Source organism: Sciurus vulgaris (assembly GCF_902686455.1).
Source record: "Sciurus vulgaris genome assembly, chromosome: 1".
Taxonomy (NCBI): domain Eukaryota; kingdom Metazoa; phylum Chordata; class Mammalia; order Rodentia; family Sciuridae; genus Sciurus; species Sciurus vulgaris.
The window spans coordinates 116,103,543-116,124,184 of NC_136461.1; the positions used below are offsets into that span (position 1 = coordinate 116,103,543).

At 52.7% G+C, this 20,642-nt stretch overlaps 1 protein-coding gene across 6 annotated transcripts; it reads right to left on the minus strand.

Moving 5' to 3' along the window:
• Nucleotides 1–3,346: 3,346 nt before the first annotated feature.
• PYGO2 (pygopus family PHD finger 2) lies at nt 3,347–20,500 on the minus strand. 6 transcript variants are annotated; one of them, XM_079102945.1, is made up of 13 exons: nt 19,820–20,500; nt 19,353–19,402; nt 18,636–18,740; nt 12,362–12,448; nt 9,792–9,918; nt 9,482–9,546; nt 9,243–9,408; nt 7,398–7,631; nt 7,247–7,270; nt 6,917–6,999; nt 6,689–6,820; nt 4,859–6,087; nt 3,347–4,386 (listed from the first exon to the last, which is right to left on the minus strand). In XM_079102945.1, the coding sequence occupies exons 1-13, from the start codon at nt 19,920–19,922 to the stop codon at nt 4,281–4,283; spliced, it is 2,511 nt and encodes an 836-aa protein (XP_078959071.1). In that variant the 5' UTR covers nt 19,923–20,500; the 3' UTR covers nt 3,347–4,280. The 6 variants fall into 6 exon arrangements, with proteins under 6 accessions (XP_078959071.1, XP_078959066.1, XP_078959068.1 ...); XM_079102940.1 differs by lacking the exons at nt 18,636–18,740; nt 19,353–19,402; nt 19,820–20,500 and adding an exon at nt 15,019–15,092; XM_079102942.1 differs by lacking the exons at nt 6,689–6,820; nt 18,636–18,740; nt 19,353–19,402; nt 19,820–20,500 and adding an exon at nt 15,019–15,093.
• Nucleotides 20,501–20,642: the final 142 nt, after the last annotated feature.

Sequence of the window (20,642 nt, forward strand, 5' to 3'; positions counted from 1 at the left end):
TTCCATGCAGGAGGGGGCAGGCAGCTATTCTGGAAGCCAAAGGCTACCAAGTAAGAGATAGACAGTGCTCTTAAGGAAGGCCAATGAAAGAAGGGACAGGAAACACAAGTAAGAGCCTGAGTGGGTGACAAGGGGCTTCTGTGGATCAGGCAGCTGCGGGGTGAAGCAGCAAGGGGAGAGATCTATGTACCCCACCCCCACCCTGCACGGTCCCTCCCAGACCCCTGCTGGGAACAAGTGAAGGGGACTTGCCTATCTGTGGACCGGAACAAGGACAGATAAGGAGCTGTTCCTGCATCTGGGTGGCCCTGGGAGGTTCCCATGGCAACAGCCAGCCAGTCCACTGTCTGTCCTGGGTCCAGCCGAGGAGTCTAGAAGCAGCGCTTGAAAAGAGCACAAGCCCTGACCCTCCAGGAGATAATGAGGGTGGTCAGGCCTGAAGGGGAACCACTACCACTCCACCTGCCACCCCAGGACAAGTGGGAGTGGAAGGCTATGGGGAAAGGCTGGAGCCTGGAAGACCTGGGAGGCAGGGAGACACAGGAAATCCCAGAGGAGGTGACAGAGCAGAAGGGGCATGGGCTCTCAGAAGGCTGAGCTGAGAGCACTGAGGGAAAAGGACAGGTGGAGGAGCCTAGGAAAGAAGTAGGGGCACTAGGAGAAAGAGGTGAGGGCTGGAGAATGAGAGGCAGGGATGGAAAGATGGATGGCAGATTGGGGAGACCACTGGAAAAGGAGGGGGGTTTTGTTTGATTTGTTTGATACCAGGGGTTGAACCCAGAGGCACTAAACTACTGAGCCTCATCCTTGGCCGTTTTTATTTTTATTAATTTATTTATTAGGTACTAGGGAGTGAATCCAGACGTGTTTAACCACTGAGCCATGTTCCCAGCCCTCTTTTATATTTTATTTAGAGACAGGGTCTCACTAAGTTGCTTAGCACCTTGCTAATTTGCTGAGGCTGGTTTTGAACTCACAATCCTCCTGTCTCAGCCTCCCAAGCCACTGAGATTACAGGTGTACATTTCTGCGCCTGGTTGAAAAAGTAGTTTGGGGGACTAACCAAAAATAAATAAATAAATAAATAAATAAATAGAATTTTTCTACTTGAAAGCAGAAGACCCAGACAGGCTACCTTCGCCTCCAGTGATTCTTCCAAGGCACCCCAGAACTATGTTCTTAGGGCAGAAGGTCTTTTCTTGAATGAGCTAAGGAAACTCTCCCTGGAAAGGGTAGGAAGTGAAATGCTCAAATAACAAGGGCTTAAGCTGGAAGGGCCCAGCCCAAAGGCTGGGGCCAAACAGCACTGTGCCCCTAGTAGCTCTACCCACAGGATCATCCCAACCCTGCCTAGCCAGAAGTTGTTCCCAAGCCATGTGAGAAGGAGGCCGTGCACTTGGGTTTTTTGTTTGTTTGTGGTACTGGGAATTGAACCCACAGCTTGGAACACAAACCCAAGGCTTGGCACACGATAGTTAAGTACTCTTGCCACTGGGTGACATCCCCATCCCTTCCAGCTGCATCTCCACACACTGGCCCCATGATCAGAAGAGCATCATGGCTGGGTCCTTCCTCTTCACCAACATGATGGATGGATGTGATGGAGGGAGGGGCCTCACAGCTGGGGTGGGCACAGGATCACCTCCCAAGAGCACCCCGAAAGACAGTAATTGGAGCTGCCAATATCCCTGGCATTCTGGCCCTCCTCAAAATACCTCTGAGGTTAATAGCTCTCTTTTTCTCCCTGATTCAGCAGTTTCAGAAACCTCCAGCTCAGCATATCTGCACTCTGAGTAGGTGAGGAAGAGAAGGGGGTTGGGGAGGCCCTCCCAGCCCCCCAGAGAGATCTCTATGAAAACAAAGGAAGTGGGCCCTAGAAATGAAAGTAAGAGGTCAGAGTGAGAATCAGTACCCTCTGGGAGCCCAGGGAGACCTATGCGTATCTGCACCCATAGGTCTAGCACCCAGCAAGGATACCAAATTCTGCCCACCTTCAGCCTCAATCTCTCTTGCTGCTAGCATTTTGAGCATCTGCTAGCATTTTGAGCATCTGCAGGTGAAAAATGTGAACAGGGAAAAACTAGGCTTCCTCCAAAGAACAGTGGTCCATGGAGCCTGGTGCTGAATCCGAACCCTGGCCCTAGGGTACTTGCTCTTCCCAACTCCCACTCCAGAACTAGAAGACTCCTTCCTAAAAGTCCCCAGCTCATATCACTGACCACCTGCTGAAGAGGCAATTCTTCCTCAGGTCTAACTGCAGTTCCTCCAACTGCAGAAAGCAGGTTCCACTGGACTATAAGCTTCACTTATTTATTTATTTGGTACCAGGGAACTGAACCCAGGGGTGCTTTACCACTGAGCCCAGTCCCTTATATTTTTTTGAGATGGGGGTCTCACTAAGTTGCAGAATCTTGCTAAATTGCTGAAGCTATTCTCCAACTTGGCGATCCTCTTGCCTCAGCCTCCTGAGTTGCTGGGATTACAGATTTGTGCCACCATACCCAACTGATAAGCTTCTGAGACACCTCTGCATTCCCAGGGATCCACTGTTTCTGGTACACAACAGACTTTACAAATATTTTCAGAATGAGTGGTCTTGTTCCATCCCCAGCCAACCCTGCCTCACACCTGAATTAAATGAGTTAATATACTTAAAGCCCTTAAACAGTGTCACATAAACACTTGCTAAATAATACAGAAATCAATTATGGCCCATTCACCTATGACCCTCCCTTTCTTAACTACAACACTCTTCTGACCTGGCCTGAGCAGTTACGGTGCTCACAGGATTCTACCCCTGCACTGACTGGGAGATTTCCAGAGTAGGCAAGAAGCCCAGTGAGCTGCCAGTCATTGAGGTTAAATGTCAGGAATGATCCTCCCAAGAGCCAAGGGGATTCTGGGTCTTCTTGAGACAGCTAGCCAGTGGAGCAGGACCCCTGGGTCACTGGGGTGGGCCCTGAGACAGAGGTGGTAAGAGGCAGGGGGGAGGCAAGAACTGGAGCAAAGTGGAGCCAGGGTGCCACCTAGTGGCTCCCTCCCCTCTCTGGCTCCAGAGGCCTGGCTGGGGTGAAGGAAGCTGCTGCCTTCTACCCACTGCTCCAAAGAAGGCCACAATTTTTTTATGGGGGGCTGTGGGGGGTAATGCTAGAGATTGAACCCAGAAGAATTTTACCACTGAGCCACATCTCCAACTCTTTTTATGTTCTGAGATGGTGTCCAAGTTACCCAGGCTGTCCTCAAACTTGAGATCCTCCTGCCTCAGCCTCCCCAGTTGCTGGGATTCCAGGCATGTGCCATCACACCTGCAGGTCATAAATTTTGAGTGCCAGAAATAGGACAGGCATTTTGTTGACATTGTTTTATTTAATCTCTTTCTCAGCCCTTCAGTCCCCTTTTTTGAGGATAAGAAACCCAAAGTTCCCAGAGATTAACTTGCCCAAGATCACTGGCCTGGATTTGAATCCAAGGCTCAAAAACCCACCTCTCCCAGGAGTACAGCCCAGGCAAGTTTGAGCAAAATAGTGAAGTTCCAGCCCAGAGGGCCTGGGTTTTGTTGGGAGGGCAAGGCAAGGCAGAAAGGACACACATGAGAAGGCCGAGTACCAGTGCCTAGGATGACTCCCATTCACTCAGGTGGCGGGTGCAAGGTGGCCCCTGAGATTTGAAACCACCCTGAGTGACAAAAGTCCCCACACAATTCTATAGTTTACAAGCCTATAGTTCACACGGGGAGGTGACAGGAGGTAAGGGGAGGTGAGGCCAATGAGAAACGGGGGGGGGGGGGGGGGGGGGGGGTTTACCCCCTAGGGACAGCTGCTTCCATTTCTAACAAAACTCCAGGGCAAGCCCTCATGCTGGGCAGCCAGCCAGGAAAGTCCCAGGGGGCGCTGGGTCAGCATGTGGAGCTGGAGGCACGCACACAGGGAGGGGACCAAAGCTCTTTGGCTTCAGAAACAGAATGCCCTTCCCCCACTGAAAACAGGCTCCTCTCCCTGCTCCACACTGGCACAGCCCAATCCAGCTGCCCACAGTCAGTCCCAGGGTCCTGAGCATTTGCATACATTTGCATAGCCAGTAAGGCAGGTCCAGCTAAAACCTTTTTCTAGCAAAAGTGGCATCAGTGCAGGGCTGGGTGCTTTTGTGCTCCTCTGTGAAGGATGTCCAAGGAGTCCACACCCAGAGAGGCCAGTGGAATGGTTGGAGCCTGGCCTCCAAGGGTCAGATAACACTAGGGATCTTGGCTGGGCCCAGGTTAGGGCCATTCCCCCAGGCAGGACTCAGCCCCGGTGGTGGGGGCGGGGGTGGGGGTGGGGGCGGTGGCTGTGCTCCTCCCTAGGCCCCACATCTCTGGGGTTCCGCAAGTACTTGTCCTTCTTCCCTGACCTGTAGGAAGACATGGTGGGATATGAGAAGGAGAGGCCTTTGGGGGATAATAACCATGTGCTGAGAAGGGACCCCCCCACCTCTTAATGAAACTAACTTTGGGCAGCCACCCACACAGCTGTGCTAGCTTTTCCCCTAGCACAGGGGGAAAGACCTGGCCTCCTGGGATGAAGGCTCTAGCTGAGGAGGCAGGAAGGTCAGGTCCCCCTTACACCCTAGGCCATGCAAGTACAGACAGGGCAGGACAATTCAGGAAAGTCTCAGTCTCCACAAGGAGACCGAGAACCACTGGGATCCCTTGAGGGAAGACAGGAAATGTATCCGATGCCTTCTCAAAGAGAAGCTAGCTGGAGACAGAAAGTGAAGAGAAGTTCTTAAATTGAAGCCCCCCACTCAGGACCCTGGCTCTTTCCATTCTTCCCAGTTGCGTCCCCCCTTTCTGACCAGACCCAAGTACCCCATAGCTACCCACCTCCTCTTCAGTGCTCTTTCTCCAAAGAAGTGACTGAAGATGAAGTCCTCAAAGTCATCTACCTCATCGTCATCACCTGTCTGTCTCACCGCCACCTCCTCCAGGCTGTCCTCCAAGGCATTCACAAAATCCCGGAAGCGGAGGCGATCATGACGGAAGATGCCACCCTCACCAAAGTAAGCAGGTGAGAGGGGCAGCTCCCTGATCAGCTGCCCAGCCCAGGGCAGCCGTGCCAGGTACGTTCTCAGTAGAGAGGCCAGTTCCTGTTGCTGTACCGGGGCCAGCTCCATGCCAAAGAAGGCCAGGCCTTCCTGCCGGGCACATTCGGTCACACCTGAGCAGCCCTGAGGGGCCCGGAACTTGTGCCTCAACAGCTCCTCCCAGGCGGGCAGGGAATCATGACTGTCTTTAGTCCCTTCCCTCCATCGTGGATGCTTCTGCCTTTCTCCAGAGTGGGGGCTCCCACTTTTCTTTGGGGCTTCCTTGGGGTCCTGTCTCTTGCCATCCTTCCTGCCCCCTGACTCCTCCATCCTTGGTTTGCCCTCCTTCCATCTCCCTGCCAGCTCCCTGTCTTCCTCACCCCCCCAGCTCTTCTTCCTTTCCCAGCCAGATTCCTCTTTCCTATGCTTCCAGTGCTCAACCTTCCCGTCCCTCTGCCCATCACGCCACTTTTCCTTTACACTCCACTCCCTGGAATTCTGGAAATGGGGTTTCTGATGCCAGGCCTCTGAGACATTGACAGAGACCCCAGGGCCCTGATCCCAGTTCTCCAGGCCCTGCAGTGTCTGGGCCAATCTGTGACCTAGCTCAATCAAGCCAGCATGAGCTGGGGCCCCACGGCCAGCATCCCGTAGGCTCCTCTGCAGATCCTGCTGCACAGACCCCAACAGCTGCCGCTGCCTCTGTAACTCTTGCCTTAGTGCCTGGGCCTCAGCCTCTAGTCGCTCCTTCTGCTCCAGGAAGCCAGGGTCTGGCTCCTGCCCCCTGTGGCCTTGCTCCTTGATGGCCGTGCCACCCTGTGGTTCTCTACCCCAGTGGAGGCACACCCCATCTGTGCCCCGGATGCAGTTGGCCTCCAGCCCTTGGAGCCGGGCCCTCAGCTGCTGCAACTCTGATTCCAAGGCCCGCTGGGAGGCCTCACCCTGCTGCAGGGCTCCCCGGAGTCGGGCATTCTCCTCCTCCAACCCTTTGGGCTGCTGCATCAGGCTCTGAAGCTCTTCTTTCTGGGCCTGGGATGTAGTTAGGGATGGAAGAAACCAGAGTCCTTATCAGATTGAACCTAATGACTTCTACCTGGATTCTATTCTATTCTAGTGGGCAGGTGGCCGGAGCCCCTTTTATGAACTGGGACACCCATAGAATTTGGTTCTCATCCTCCTCCCCATCCTTACCCTTAACCAGGCCCTAGGATCCTGAAATTCCATCCTGGGCCCCAGCATCTATAAGCTCATAAAGTGTATACTTCTTAGATTCACCTAACAAGAGCCAATGTGTGGCTCTTGTGGCCCCATTTCCAACTCCCACACCTGGAACAGACATTGTTAATTGATCACAACTGACATGAGCCTTGGCACATCCTCCTCCACACAATGTTCCAGGAAGACCACAGCAATCAATCAAAGATGACATGTCATGTGAAATAGGTACACAAGCTGGCACAGGCCTTAGCATAAGGCACATGAAGAGAGAACTAGGAAGATGCCCTGCATATGGTGGCCCAGGGAGATGTTCAAGGTGTGTGGAGAACTGGGAAAAACTCCTTTTTTCAAAAAGGACACTAGCCAGATATCTGGTAGACTAGAGAGCCAGCATTCTCCTGCCCATGCCCACCTGCAGCTGGGCCTGCAGCAGGCGGATGTCCTGGTTCTCCTTGGCTAGCTTGTCCAGGAGAAGTCCCATGTTCTGCAGACTGGGGATATTGTCAGAGGGCACTGAGGCCTGCAGCTGTTCCCTTAGCCTATCCTGAGAGCAGAAGAACCAGTTATCTCATGCTACCCCAGGTTCTCCCCAGGGTTCTCCCACCACGCCCCACACACCTATGGAGATATTCACACATACCTGCCCATCTCCCACAGCATCCACCAACTCAGTCTCTGACCCAGTATCTGGGAAGACCTGAAGTTCTGCTTCCTCCATGGGCCCTACAGGAAAGAGGTCTTGAACCTGCCCCAAGGCCACTTCTCCACACTCTCTCACCCACTCAGTCATCCCTTCTGTCCTGGACACACCCTATAGCACAGAGGTCCAGTGAGGTAAAGGGCAAGGGTCGCCCTGAACAGCTGACAAGGTCAAAACCAAGAAATAATGCACAACACCCTTACTCTCAACACCCCACACACACACACACAACAGACAAGCAAGCACCACTCAGGGCGCCTCCCCACTCACCAGTCTCTGACTCTGAGAGGCCACCTGAGGATGGAGATGGGAGGCTAGTGAGGCCCTCAGGGGAGGGATGGGGTAAAGTAAGGTGATAGTGGGGCAGAAGGGCATGGTCAGAGTGCAGGCACAAGGCCCAGGTAGGGAAAGGACCACTCACCGGAGAAGAGGAGGATCCCCAGGCCCAGCAGAACCAGGGCCCCAAGGAGGCACATGTTGAGGGAGATGCCCAGCTCCCCACCGGCACTCTCGCCTCTGGCCTGGTCCTCCACATCCAACAGTGTCCCAGGCCGAGATGGGCTGGGCTTCCGGCCCCGTCGTCTCCGCAGACCCTCCACATCCACGTCCGTGTCATCCTCACTGCTGGAACAGCGGCCCTCCTCCCTGATCCAAACTGGGGGAAGGGACAGGAACAGGGCAGTGAGGGAACTGGAGAGATAGAACACAGGGACAGAGAGGAAGTGGAAGGTGGCACAGGGAGGCCCCTAGCCCTGACCACAGAGACATCTGAAAACCCTGCCCACTTCTGCCCAGGCATCCATGACACTCCCTTTTCAGTCTGAGGCAGGAGACCTGTTCTTTCAACCTACAAATGAAAGAGCCACTTTCATCTTAAAAGCTTTCTCCTTCCTCCAATGTGTGGCTCAAATCAAGCTTCTGCAGCGGCTACCACCCTCCTGAGTCCCCTTGGTACTCTCTGGCCCCTACTCTCTGCACACTGCTCTTCTCCATCGTGTAGGTGGTGGTCTCCCTGGTACCTTCTCCGGTTCCTTGCTCCCCTCACTATCAGCAGGGCCCCAACTCCCTCACTCATCCCACTGACTTCCCCTTAAGGGAATGAGTCCCTAACCTATAGGCCCTCTGTAGCCTCCCTAGAGCTCCAGGCCTGTATGTCTCACTGTCTTTGGCCGCTCCCCACTGGCTGTCCTTCAGGAACCAAACATTGAACACACTGCCCACCAAACTTGTTCCTTCTGGTATCCCCCAGTTCAGGGGATGGCACTGTTGCTGCCATCTAGCTGAGCTAAGCCATCCCTCCTCACCTCACACCCAGACAGTTGATAGCTCTAATGCCCCGACAGTCCAACCTCTTCACGACCCCACAGTACCTTAGTTCAGATCATTGTCATTGTGCCTGACCACTATAAGCTGCCCCCTTATCATAGCCAGGCCCAGCTTCTCCCTCTTCCATTACTCTTTTTTTTTCCAGCATTGGGGTCTGAACCCAAGCATGCACTACCACTTGGTTACATCCTCAGAACTTTTTTTTTTTTGGAGACAGGATCCTGTTAAGTGGCTGAGACTGACCTTGAACTTACTGCCTCCATCCTGCCTCCATCTCCTGAGTAGGTGGGATTGAAGGCATGTGCCGCTGCACTCTTCTCTTCAACAGGGACTCCTGCATACCTCTGCCACAGTTTTGGACAGAGCCTCCTTAGCACAGACAGGTAGTCTCAACCCTTTGTAAATTCTTCAGCCTTGGCCTGGAATGTTCTTTTCCTCCTGCCCTCAGTTATGTACTGTGTTCAAACCCCACCCAAATGGCATCTGCAACTATCCTTGACTCTCCCTTGCCCTCAACGCATCCCCTGACTCAATTACCTAGCCCTTTTTGGGAGTCCCTCAATTACATCTCTTTCTGTATCCCTCATAGGTCTGACTCGTAGCTTGGCTCAGTCTGGTCTGCTTCTTATATAGTCCATGAGCCACCCACCTTCCCTCCTCCTGGGCTGAGAGCCAGTACAAGGAAGGGACTCTGGAAATGAGGGTTGAGATCTAGAAGGAAGAAAAGAGGAGGTTCCATGGCAGAGGAAAGAGTCAACCAGATGTGGGCCCTGAGGTGTGACCACAGTCAAGTCACTTAACCTCTCAGCCTCAGTATCTTTAGGGGTGGTAGTGAGCTGCTAAGTCCCAGGGCCTGGACCTGAGCACATGCTCAGTAGCAAGGACTGCTCCCTCTCCCATAACCTTCTAGAAGAAGAGTGAAAGGAGAGGGGGCTCTCACCTGCTTTGGGGGTTGCAGACAGGCTCTGCAGAGGGCTTTGGTCCTCCAAGTTCTGTGTGTCTGGTCCTAGGCTTGTTGTCACGGGAGTCTCCTGCAAGTCTTCCTGAACCACCATGTCTCCTGGGCCAGGAGGCTCCACATCACAACCATCATTTCCCAGAGTGCCCTGATGTGGACACAGCGGTGAGCAGAGCCCACCCCTGCCCACTTCCCTCCCTGACCCCAGTGAAGATCCTCACCTTGACCTCTGTCTCCTCTGGCAGAATGTGATCACACTGAGGGCTTTCAGTCTGAAAGAAGGTTCCTGTGGTGGGAGAAAAGATTCAGGAAAAACCACTTCCCCAGCTGAGCTTCCTAATCATGTATCTGGCTCCCACAAACCCACCAGGAGTTGAAGGGGCAGGAAAAAGCCAGGATGGAAAGAGGCAAGGAGTTTATAAACTGAGGTTAGTGGAGAATTAAGACTAAAGAGCTTCCCTTTCTCTGGGAAACAAAAACCCCAGAATAGGGAGGATAGCTACACCCCTACCGTCCTCAGGACAACATTACCTTCTCCATCCTCAGTTCCAGATAATTCTTCACCATCTGCCTTAGAGGGGCTTTGAGAGGCCTGGAGGGTTCTCTCAGACTCTGGGTCCACCCTGGGTTCTGGGCCCAGAGTCTCCACAGGCAGGCTCTAGGGAGGAGAGGGGTGAGCACAGGGCTGCTACAGAGGAAAGACAGCAGGACAAAATTGGGAGCAAGGATGTTCTTCTGAAGTCCGTAGGCTAGCTACATACTCTGGGACCCCAAACCACATCTCAAAAGCTCAGTCAAGAGTTGATCCAAGGTGTCTCTGCTCAATCATTCTCTACCCTCACTCCCATCTCCAGAGACCATGTTTTTGTTTAAATAATAAGCACTGCTGGATGAGGCAGTGGACTGCTGCAAAAATCCAGGAGCCCCTGAGGGAGGCCTGGCAGAGCCTGGGGTGGCCTCCCCCCAAGATCAGCAGTACTATCTTTCCCATAAGTGAATAATGCAACTCAGTTATTAGTTGGGGTAGGGGTGGCAAGAGAATAAAGTGCTGAAAAGTTCAGTTATATTCTCAGGGTATCCTCACACCTGCCCAACCACTTTTACCTTCCGAACTTTTCTGGCCTTTCCCATTAGCCCAACACTCCCACACAGACCCAATCTCCCAGCAGTGGCTGGCAGAAACCCAACTGGTCACAGACAACCTGACTCCCTTGTACTCACAGACCAGCCCTCCAGCCTTGGCTACACAGCCTTGCTTCTCCTCTCTCTACATACCCCCTCTGCTGGCCCACAACTTGCCCACCCCATCCATGGCTCCTGCTACTACTCCAAGAATAATTCTTTTTTTTTTTTTTTTTTCTCTTACATTTTATTTATTTTTGGTACCGGGAACTGAACCCAGCCAGGGTGCTTAACCACTGAGCCACATCTCCAGTCCTTTTTTATATTTTATTTCGAGACAGGGTCTCGCTTAGAGTCTTGCGTAGGGCCTCATTAAGTTGTTGCAGCTGGCTTTGAACTTGAGATCCTCCTGCCTTAGCCTCCTAAGCTGCTGGGATTACAGGCATGCACCACCACACCTGGCCAAGAATAATTCTTGACCTTGATCTGTTTCTTTCCTATTTTCAGATCATGTTTTACTCATGGCCACCTCATAAGGCAAGGCTAAAAGGCAAGAATCACAATCCTCATTTTATAGGGGAGGACAGAGAGGTGACATGGCTTTCCCAGGATTCAGCAGTCAGCAATGATACCCCCATTGAGACCACAGCGCCTGTCCTTTCCCAAACTGCTTCCCCTCTGCCAGTGAGCCCTGATCCAAGTATCCTGCTCAGTGTCATTGCTGAAGTCAACTCCTCACTCCCAACAGGGCTCCTCTCCAGCACCTCAAACTCAACAAGTCTAAGTCAAACTCCTCTCCCCCTGCTCCCCTCTTAGTGGTTCTAACAGACAAGGTCGCCAAGGCTGGGAATTCTCCAGATGGTTTTGTTTGTTTGTTTTGTCTTTGTTTTGTAGTACTTGGGATTGAACACAGGGGTGCTCTACCCCTGAGCTACATCTCCAGCCCTTTTTATTTTGAGACAGGGCCTCACTAAGTTGCCCAGGCTGGCCTCAAACTTTTGATCCTCCTGCCTCAGCCTCCCAAGTTGATAGGATTACAGGCATGAGCCAAACATGCCTAGTTCCAGATCCTTTTGGCAAACTGTTTCCATCCCCTCTCCAGTCATTAACCCCCATCCTGTCAGGCCCATTCTCCCTTCTTAATGGCTTTAGTGGCTCAGGGGTCCCAGGGGATCCTATACCACCTACTGTTATCTGGATGGTTGCAGAAGCCTTCAAAACACTGTCCCTGGCTGGATTCAGTGACACATATCTACAATGCCAGCTACTTAGCAGGCTGAGGCAGAAGGATTGCAAAGTTTGAGGTTATCCTGGGCAATTTAGTGATTCTGTCTAAAAATAAAAATTAAAAAGGGTCAGAGATGTAGCTCAATGGTACAGCGTCCCTGGGTTAAATCCTCAGTACAAAAAAAAAAAAAAAAAAAAAAAAAAAAAAAAAAATCACACTATTGTCCCACTGTCCCTGTTCTCACCCAGCCCACGTAGTGGCTTCACCCTCTGCCCAAAGCAATTACTGCTGTACACCCACCCCCACTCCCCACCAGCACAATCAAAGCCCTCACTGACTACCCATCAGGTTGAGGCTGGACTGCCTCACCAGGCCTCCTGGACCTCTTACAGGGGTTCCCAGCCTCTATTCCAGCTTCATTCCAACACTGGCTCTGACCTGTCTCTACTTCATCCAAGGGCACCCTCCGTTTACCCACACATTGCTCTCAGCCCTTTGCTCTTGCTGTTTTCTCAACCAAAATTCCCTTCCTGCTCCTTTCAGTTTACCCAGCTGGGAACCTCCTTCCAGGTATAGTCCAAGTCAACACCTAACCTCTGGAGCCAGATCTCCCTCTCCCTACTGAGTTCCTCTAACAGCCAGCAGGAAGTGAAGCAGGTGACCATCAGGATCAAGGAAGGGGACACCACAAGAAAGTAGTTCACCCCTTCAGGATCCCCTCCCACTTGGTTCCCAAGTCTGTTCTTCCTACCTCTGAGCCAGCAAGCACCCAGCTATTATCCACATCTGGGCAGGTGGCCATAGTTGGTGAGGTCCCTGGGGCTGCTGTGGCTGCCACCTGCAGAGAAAATCTCTTTTAAGGACCAGAGTTTCCTTCAGGCGAGGCAAGATACAGAAAACAGCCTTGACTGGGTCCCAAGGATCAAGGAATGGTCAGCAGCCTGCACAGCCCAGGCTGGTTCCAGTCCTTCTGACACCTAACCTCTTTTGAGCAGAATTTGCCTTGCAAATCAACACCTACTCAAGCCAGAGAAAAGCTGCCTCCTCTAAGAATCCACAGGGCCTTGGAAACCTGAATTGACCTTGAAAGGTCAAAGAAGCCTGGGGCTGGAAAGGCCTTGGGGAACAGAGTCCAACTCCCTGATGTTAACACTCAGGGAAGAGGAAGTTTGGAAAGGTCGAATGATTTGACTTGTCCAAAATCAACAGCTAACAAGAAGAGCAAGGACAACGATCAACACCAGACACCTCCACAATCACTACCTCCTCCAGCAGGACCTAACAGATTAGATGTCCTCCTTGGGTTTTTAATCTTCCACCACCCACCATCAGCCTCTGCATGGTCTGGTTCAAGGGTTCAACACCACCCACGCACTAGCTCACCCAGGATTCTGATTCAGAGTGGGGGGTGGAGCAGGCACCAGTTTTTGTTTTGTTTTGGTTTTTGGTTTTTTTTTTTTTTTTTTTTTTTTTTAACAGATGATTCTCATGTGCAGCCAGGGTTAAGAAGCACTGGCAGAACCAGATCCCCCTGAATGCACTTTTAGTCAAGCTCCTTGGCATGCTCACTCTCCATCCTGAGTTCTGTTTCCCTTTTTAGTTAACTGCAGAGTCTGGTCTTAGGGAACTCGAAGGTGACTGAGAAAAAGGGGCTGTGTACAAATCACTTTACAGTTTGCAAAACGTAGGCAAAAATCAGGACTCTGGTCCTGTCCTCTGCTAATCTGCTGACTTGGCAGGGTGGGGGCTAGGGCATCACTCCAGCCTCCAAAGCCTAGCATAAAACAAGGTCACAAGAGAGGGACCCTTAGCCTGGTGCAGTAGTGCACATCTGTAATCCCAGAAACTCAGAAGGCTGAGGTAGAAGAATCACAAGTATACGGCCAGCCTCTGTAACTTAGTAAGACTCTTGTCTCAAAATAAAAATAAAAAAGGCTGAGAGGTGGCTCAGTAATGGAGCACTTCTGGGTAAAGTCTATAGTACAGTCGAAGAAGAAAGGAGAAAGAAGAAGAAGAAAAGAAAGAAAGAAGGAAGAAGGAAGAAAAAGAAAAGGAGGAGCAGAAGAGGGACCCTCCTTCATCCTTCATCCAAGTCCAACACTGTACCCCGGGGTTGGGGGCTGCAATTGGGACCAGGCATTAGGGTGAAGTGAAAGAAGGGCTGACCCCTCAGAATCTTGGGCTGTGATCCTTCAGAGGATCACAGAGGCTGTGATCCTTCACTACTTCCCCAGGGATGGGAAGGGCAGTAGGCTCCGTAAGGAAAACTGGGGGGAAAAGTGAAGCCAGGGGTGCCTGGTAGTTCTGTCCTCAAACACAGCTGCACTGCCCCCATCAGTTTGAGCTGGTTTTAAGTCCTGGCCAGTGTCCTAATAACTTTGCCAGTCATGCTCCAACCTCAGGATGGGTGAAGGACACCTAACAGTGTGTCTCCCAATGCTCATGCTTCTCAGACACACACACCATCCCACACAGAGACAGGAGAATGGCTGCAGTGACTTCCCCATACCCAGTCCAACAGGACCCCGGGGGCATGGTTTTATGGGCATCTGAAGAGCCATAGCTGTTCAGCCTTCTGCTCTCAGTGCCTCCCCCACTGTTCTGTCATCTCCCCATCTCCAGTTGCTGCGTGTGACTGTTAACAGGTGGTGGCAGGAAGGAAGTGGCAGCAGCTTGGGCTGAAGTCCCTGTTTATCCCTGGCTGTGTACAGCCTGCTCAGGTCCTCCAGAACCAGGCACCATGGCAACCAGGGTGATGTCAGACCCACTGTCTCCATGGAAACTAGCAATGGTATTTGGGTCAACAAGACAAACACTTCTGAAACCTGAACAGGAGGAAGTCTGGAGCCCTTGCGCTCAGGGTCCCAAACTCTAATATACCTCTCTCTCGGTTGTGTTCACCCAAGATACCCCCGTTCTTCCAAGCCAACATCTCATTCCCTTATTAGGAAGTTCCTTCAGCTCTCTGATCTCCACCCTTTCTTGCTGTTTTCAGAGTTTTTTTCTTCTCTCCGTCCTCTCTGAAGAAAATTCATTCCCTCTCCACTATCCCCTTTCAGGCAGGATTCAACAAAAATATCCTGTAAAGATTGTCAGACTTCTGCTTTTCTAAAAAAAAACAGCTAAATGGGGAGCTCTCCCACTCTGTACAAAGCTAGGAAGTCTTGCCTCGTTCTAATTTTCAACCCAAGAGTTGTCCCCCCAAACCTCTAAATTAGAGGACCTAGGGCCACAAGAACTTACACCAAGTTCCTGTTTTGAAAATATCCTTCCCCTTCCTTCCCCCAGCTCTAGGTCTTTGAAAAGCAGCTCTGTGTGTCCTCGGTGCAACCCAATCCTTCTAGAGGTCTGCCCTCCTTTCCTTTACTCCCATCTCACATGGGTGCCCCTTCCCAGGTAGGGCATTACCTGACCCAGCTCTCCCTTCGGTCTTCAGCTTAACTTGTTTCCCCAGCTTTCCAGACCAAGAAAAGAGAGGCACGTGACCGGGGGGCTGACCAATGAATAGTCGATTTCCACAAGGGGGCGGAAACTTTTGGCCAATAAGAATCGAAATGGGAGGCTGGGGAGGCCCGAGGAGATCTGCGACACTCAAAACTGGGTTTTACCTCCAGATGCGTGAGTGAGGGTTCAGCAAATTAAATTGAGTGGCCCTCTTCTTTCCCAGTGCCTAAAATTTCTGGAGGAAAGAGCCAAAACTGAAAAGTGAACGGTGTTGTCTCCCCAGATGAAAAGGACGAGAGACCAGGTTGGCCCAGGATAGACAGAGACAGCTGTAGGACGGGGGAGGGGAGAGGGTAGGGTGGCAAATAGGGTTAGAAATAGCCCTCCTGCCACTCTTCCCACCCGCTCCAGTAGATTGAGGATACCACTGCAACTTTAAAAAAAGGGGGAGATAGGAGAGGGGCCCTGAAAAGCATCCAAAATGAAATCTGCTAGGATATTGGAGTGGAGCGAGGCAGGGACTCCTCCCCTTACTCTTGACCCCCAACACAAACGACTGATAGGTGGAGAGGGTGGGCCCTAAACCTAGAAGAGTTCAAGCACTTGTCTCCCAGAGACCTTGGAGCTAACCCTCCTGCCAGTCTCCAGGCCTGGCTCAGGACTGTGCTCAGAAAGGAAACTCATCTTCTCAAGAGCAGGGACACAGGGAGGGGTGGGTAAACACAGGGCTCCCTTGGCTCAGCACCTTAAAGCAGGCAACTCAGGGGGTTGAATCATACTGCCATTCCCACTTCCAGGGACCCGGAGAAGTAAATATATCCTCCCCAAGAGTGACAATGGTTCCATCCAGCCTTTTTTGTAGATAAACACCAAGAAGTCCTTGCCTGGATTTTGAAGTCATTTTATTAACTCAACCGTACAAAAGACCCCACGACCACATCTCTGCCACTCCACTTTTCTTCCAAAAAGTAGTGGCAAGGAGCTGTGACAGACACTCCCCAGGAGTGGTTTACAACTGTGGAAAGGGAGACAATACAAAAGTAGCAACCGGGAAGAGGAGCAAACAGAACCACAAACACAACACAAAGTTGGAGGTGGGGGTGCCACCTCCACTGTTTTGGTGTGGGGAACACCAGGTTAGAGAAGCCCAGAGGCCCACCCTCCTCTTCCTCATAGCTGCAAAGGCTGTGGGCTCCATCGGGCAGTGTCTTCTCTCCAACTGCTGGGAACAGAGAGAAGTGGGCGTAGGGGACTGCAGAGAGTAGACTTTGCCGCCACACTCTGTAGGCGGTGGGCCAGAGACACCACAGACTTTCTCAGGAGGGCCACACCCCAGGCCTCCCTTCCCCACCCCTTTGAGGAATGCACACAGGAGCTGTAAGGAACAAAGAACAGCTGAGAGGGGCTCCTGATTGGGGGGGGGGGGGGGCCAGGCCAGGCTCATGGCTGGCAGGCAGTGCTTTAAAAAAATAAAAACAGCCCAGTTCAGGACTTTGGCTGAGAGGAATGAGAACTGCTGATCACCCGGCCCAAGATGATACCAAATAGCCAAGAAAGAGAGAAGCGAAAAGCTCCAGGCTCTTCTTCCTTTTCGTACCATGGCATTGAGAATCCTGCTGACTCCTCTACACACAAGGTCATGATAGGGCCTCGCGTGGATCCTTTTATTGGGGAGGAAATGAGGTATAAGGCCTTTGTGCCTTTCCAAGCTTTCCTTCAATCAAGCCAGGGAGGCAGCGGTATAAGGGTGCCAAAAGCTGAAGAACAGCACTGAGTTTAATGTGCGACAGATGCAAGGCCGGGGATACCAACAGAGTCCAGACCTCCAGGAGAGCCCAAACTTCAAATATTCTGGTCCGTCAGACCACGTCCCAATTTTTGGCAAAAATATGATTAACAGAAAAGCATGAGAAGCTGAGACCAGTGACTTTGGTATGAGGAAGCTATGTCCTGACAGCATCTCTTACCTACTGTCTTGAAGCCTCAAGTCACCAAGAAAACTGCCATAGCTGTGAACTCGATTCTTCAAGCTATTTGGTGCTCTGAGGGAGGAGGAGTTGGACAGGTCTGGGGGAGGCAAAGGGCAGGATAGAAAAAAGGAAGGATCCCCATTTATGCCCTAATGCTGTCTCCCAGAGTCCATGAAATGGCTGTTGCAGAGATGGGAAGAGACCCAGCTCCTCTAGCCAGAAACTTTCAACAATTCACTTCAAAACCCAAGGCTAGAGCTGTGGGGCTAGACAGGGGAGTTAGGCACAGGTGTTAGGGATAGCCATCATAGGCAGACAGGACACTCTTTCCCTCCTGAACTTCCTCTGTCCCCTTTTCTCTTGCAGTCTTACACCTAGGCCTCCTGACAGTCACAAAAAAGTTGGCTCTGCTCAGCAGGGCTTTGGTTTCCTGGATCTTTGTAGATCTTGATGCGTTGTTTCCAGAAAAGTGGGCATCCCAGGCTCTTCTGCCTTGCCCACCTCTGTTCCTGTTCTGCCCCCTAGGAACCATCATATTTCTGTTCCGTGGGGATGGGGAACCAGTGGAAATGAGGACCAGGAGCCAGACAATCACCCTGGAGGAGCAGGAAGGGATATGTGCACTTCCCCAGGACCACCTCACCAGTGTCACCCATCGTTAGCAGCCACCAGCTGTCCCATGCCCTCGCGGATGTAGACAGACTGGATCTCCTTGGTCTTGAGGCAGAGATCACAGGCCCAGACAGCAGAGGCCTCAGTGGTCAGCAGCCCATAGGCGCTCTCAGTCATGCCTGTGCACTCACGGTGGAACCACTTCTGGCAGGAGGCCTCACACAAGATAGCATCCTGGTCGTCATTCACCTCACTCCGACAGGCACCACATGGATACACCAGGCCTGGGGGAGGCTGGGGCCCTGAACCCCCACCTGCCTTGCCAGGGGGTGCTAGGTTGTTGGCATCTGGAGTGCCCCCACCCCGTCCACTGCTGTTTGGGGGGAAACTGGGCTGATTCCCATTAACAGCAGCAGCTGGGGAGCCTGAGTGGGGCTCCTGGGGAAAAGCAGTGGGAGCAGGTGGATTCAAAGGCTTCCCCCCATCCTCACCACCAGGGCCAGGAAAGCCAGGGTCTGGACCAGGGAAGGGACTCGTGTTGGGGGGCAGGCTGGGGAGCCCCTGACCAGGTCTCTGTAAAGGAGAAGGGCCAAAAGGCACACCTGGCTGGGCAAAGCGCTGGGGGAGAGAAGGAGGGCCCAGCTCCCCTCTGGGAGGCTGTCCCATGGTGGGTGAGATCATGGGGCCAAATCCCCCCACTGGGCCTGGCATCATCTGCCCACCTGGAGGGCTAAAGTTTTGACCCAGAGGCTGGTTGAAGGGTTGACTAGGAAAGTTCATGTTGCCTGGAGGTGGGTAGCCAGGGCCCTGGGGGGGCATGTTGAAAGCAGGTCCCATAGGATTAGGAGGGAAAGGCGGGGGCTGTCGGCGAAGTGTCTGGGGACCCCCTCCACCCCCAGTGCCGTAGCCTGGGGGTACTTGGCCTGCCATAGCCCCTTGTACACGGAAACCTCCAAAGGGCACAGGACTGCCAAGGAATGGAGGGGCAGCACCCCCCACCTTAGGGGCTCCAAAATCATCCTCAAAAGGGTTGGATGCAACCAGATGATCCACCATGGGAGTTGGAGGTGGTGCAAACTCCGTCAGATGTGAGTAAGCAGGACCCTAGTGGAGAACACAAGAGGAAGAGGGTCGTGAAGGGGCACAGAGATAAACCAGGAGAGTACTACCACAAACAAAACACACTTTGGAAACTAATACTGACAAGTTCAGGTCTAAAATAAAGATGGGTCTTAGGATGCAATTGAGAAACACAGGGTCCTGAGCAGAGCCCTCACAGCATGGTAACAGTTTTGAAAAAGAGCAGAAATCCCAGCTCTGACACTGAAGTAGGTATTTAACTGTTTTAAGCCCCAGATTTCTTATCTCTAAAATAGGGACAATGCCTACCTTCCCAAACAGTTGAAGCACTTCAGCACAATCCTAGCTTTTAGAAAAGACTGATAAGTGATGGGATTTATGTTACTATCATCCAGGACAAGAAAAACGAGGGACAGGAAGGTTGTGACCCTGTCTAAAAAGATCTTTAGTCATATCATTCTTGGGGGAGAATACTTCCCCTGGAGTTTGTTATAAGGCTGAGAGAAAGGACCAAAAACAGAACAAGTGAGACAGTTTCCTCTTCTCCCTGCACCTAACAGAAGACACAAACAGGGCAGCAGAATAGACAGAGCACCCAGGGGTTGCTGGAATTACCCACCAACAATGGTCATTCACCTGAGTATTTGACTTTCTTCGTTTTTTTTCTGGGCTCTTCATTTGCAGACCTGGAAGAGCAGCAAAAGAGGCAAGCAAGTTTTCCTAAAAGATTTTCCAAACTTCTTTCTCCCAAGAACTACTCTAATATCAATTCAATATATACTTGCTTATTTTATTTAAATATTAGCAAGGGGTCATATGAAAAATGAATTATATGACCATACTCTCAGCTAAACATTTAGATATATGTCATCTCTTGACATCATCATACTCCAAAAAGACTCCTGATACCCACGTGGCTCCAAACCCCAAAGTCCATCTGACACCTGCCTCCAATCCCTGGAGGGCTAAACCCGCTGATCCTCTTTACCAGAGCCTCCCAGCAGGTCTCTCGGCCCACGGACCCCGACAGAAGCACTAACTCTCCCCTCGAAGGTTCGAATCCTAGGCCTCTCCGACCCCCCCCGCCCCCTCAGCGCTCTCACCGGCCTTGCCCTGCTTCCTCCCGGTGCTGGGCGGCGCAGGGGGCGGTGCGGGGCCGCCACCTCCCTCCAGCTTGTCCGGTGGGGGCGGCGCCGAGGCGGCCATGGAGTGGGGGACTGGGGTCAGCGGCGGAGGGGGGCGGAGGCGCCCTCAGGCTGCACCATCGCCGGGAAGGGGGCTCAGGGGCAGCACAGGCCCCCGAGCTGCAGCAAGCCAAACACGCGCCCAGAGAAAAGCGCCGTGCCGGATCGCAAACTGCGCGCTCGCTCCAGATTCACCGCTCGCCGCCGGCCGCAGCAACCGGAACCGGAACTTGACTCGGCCGCCACCACCGTGCGCGGCGGAGAGGGGAAGCATTGACGGGCCACCACCTTATGCCTGGGAGCCCCGAGAGGGAGGAGGCCGTACCACACCACGACCGTAGTAGAGGGTGCTTTACTCCGGAGGAGCAGCCCGTGCCAGCTCACCAAGGGCCTGCAACGTGCCTCGCTTGCCCCTGTGCCGGGCCATACCATGCGGGCGGGGACTGTGAAGGAGCGTGCGGGCCTGGGTGCGCGCCCAGGCCGGGTTGGCGTCAGAGGGCACGGAGGTGCCCCGGTTGCCGCTAGCGTATCCCGCCCTGCTGGCAACCAGCATCCTCCGTAGACATCCCCACCGCCCAGGTGGCCATATCCTCCCCGCGTATAAACTACGCAGACCCCCAGCTTCCTGCGAGCGGGCGCCGGGATCGAGCCCGGCCTGGCAAAGCCAGGTAGGGGTGACCCGACTTCCCGCCGTCAAGGGACCGCGGTAAACAATAGGTCTGCGAGAGAGTCTAAGACACCG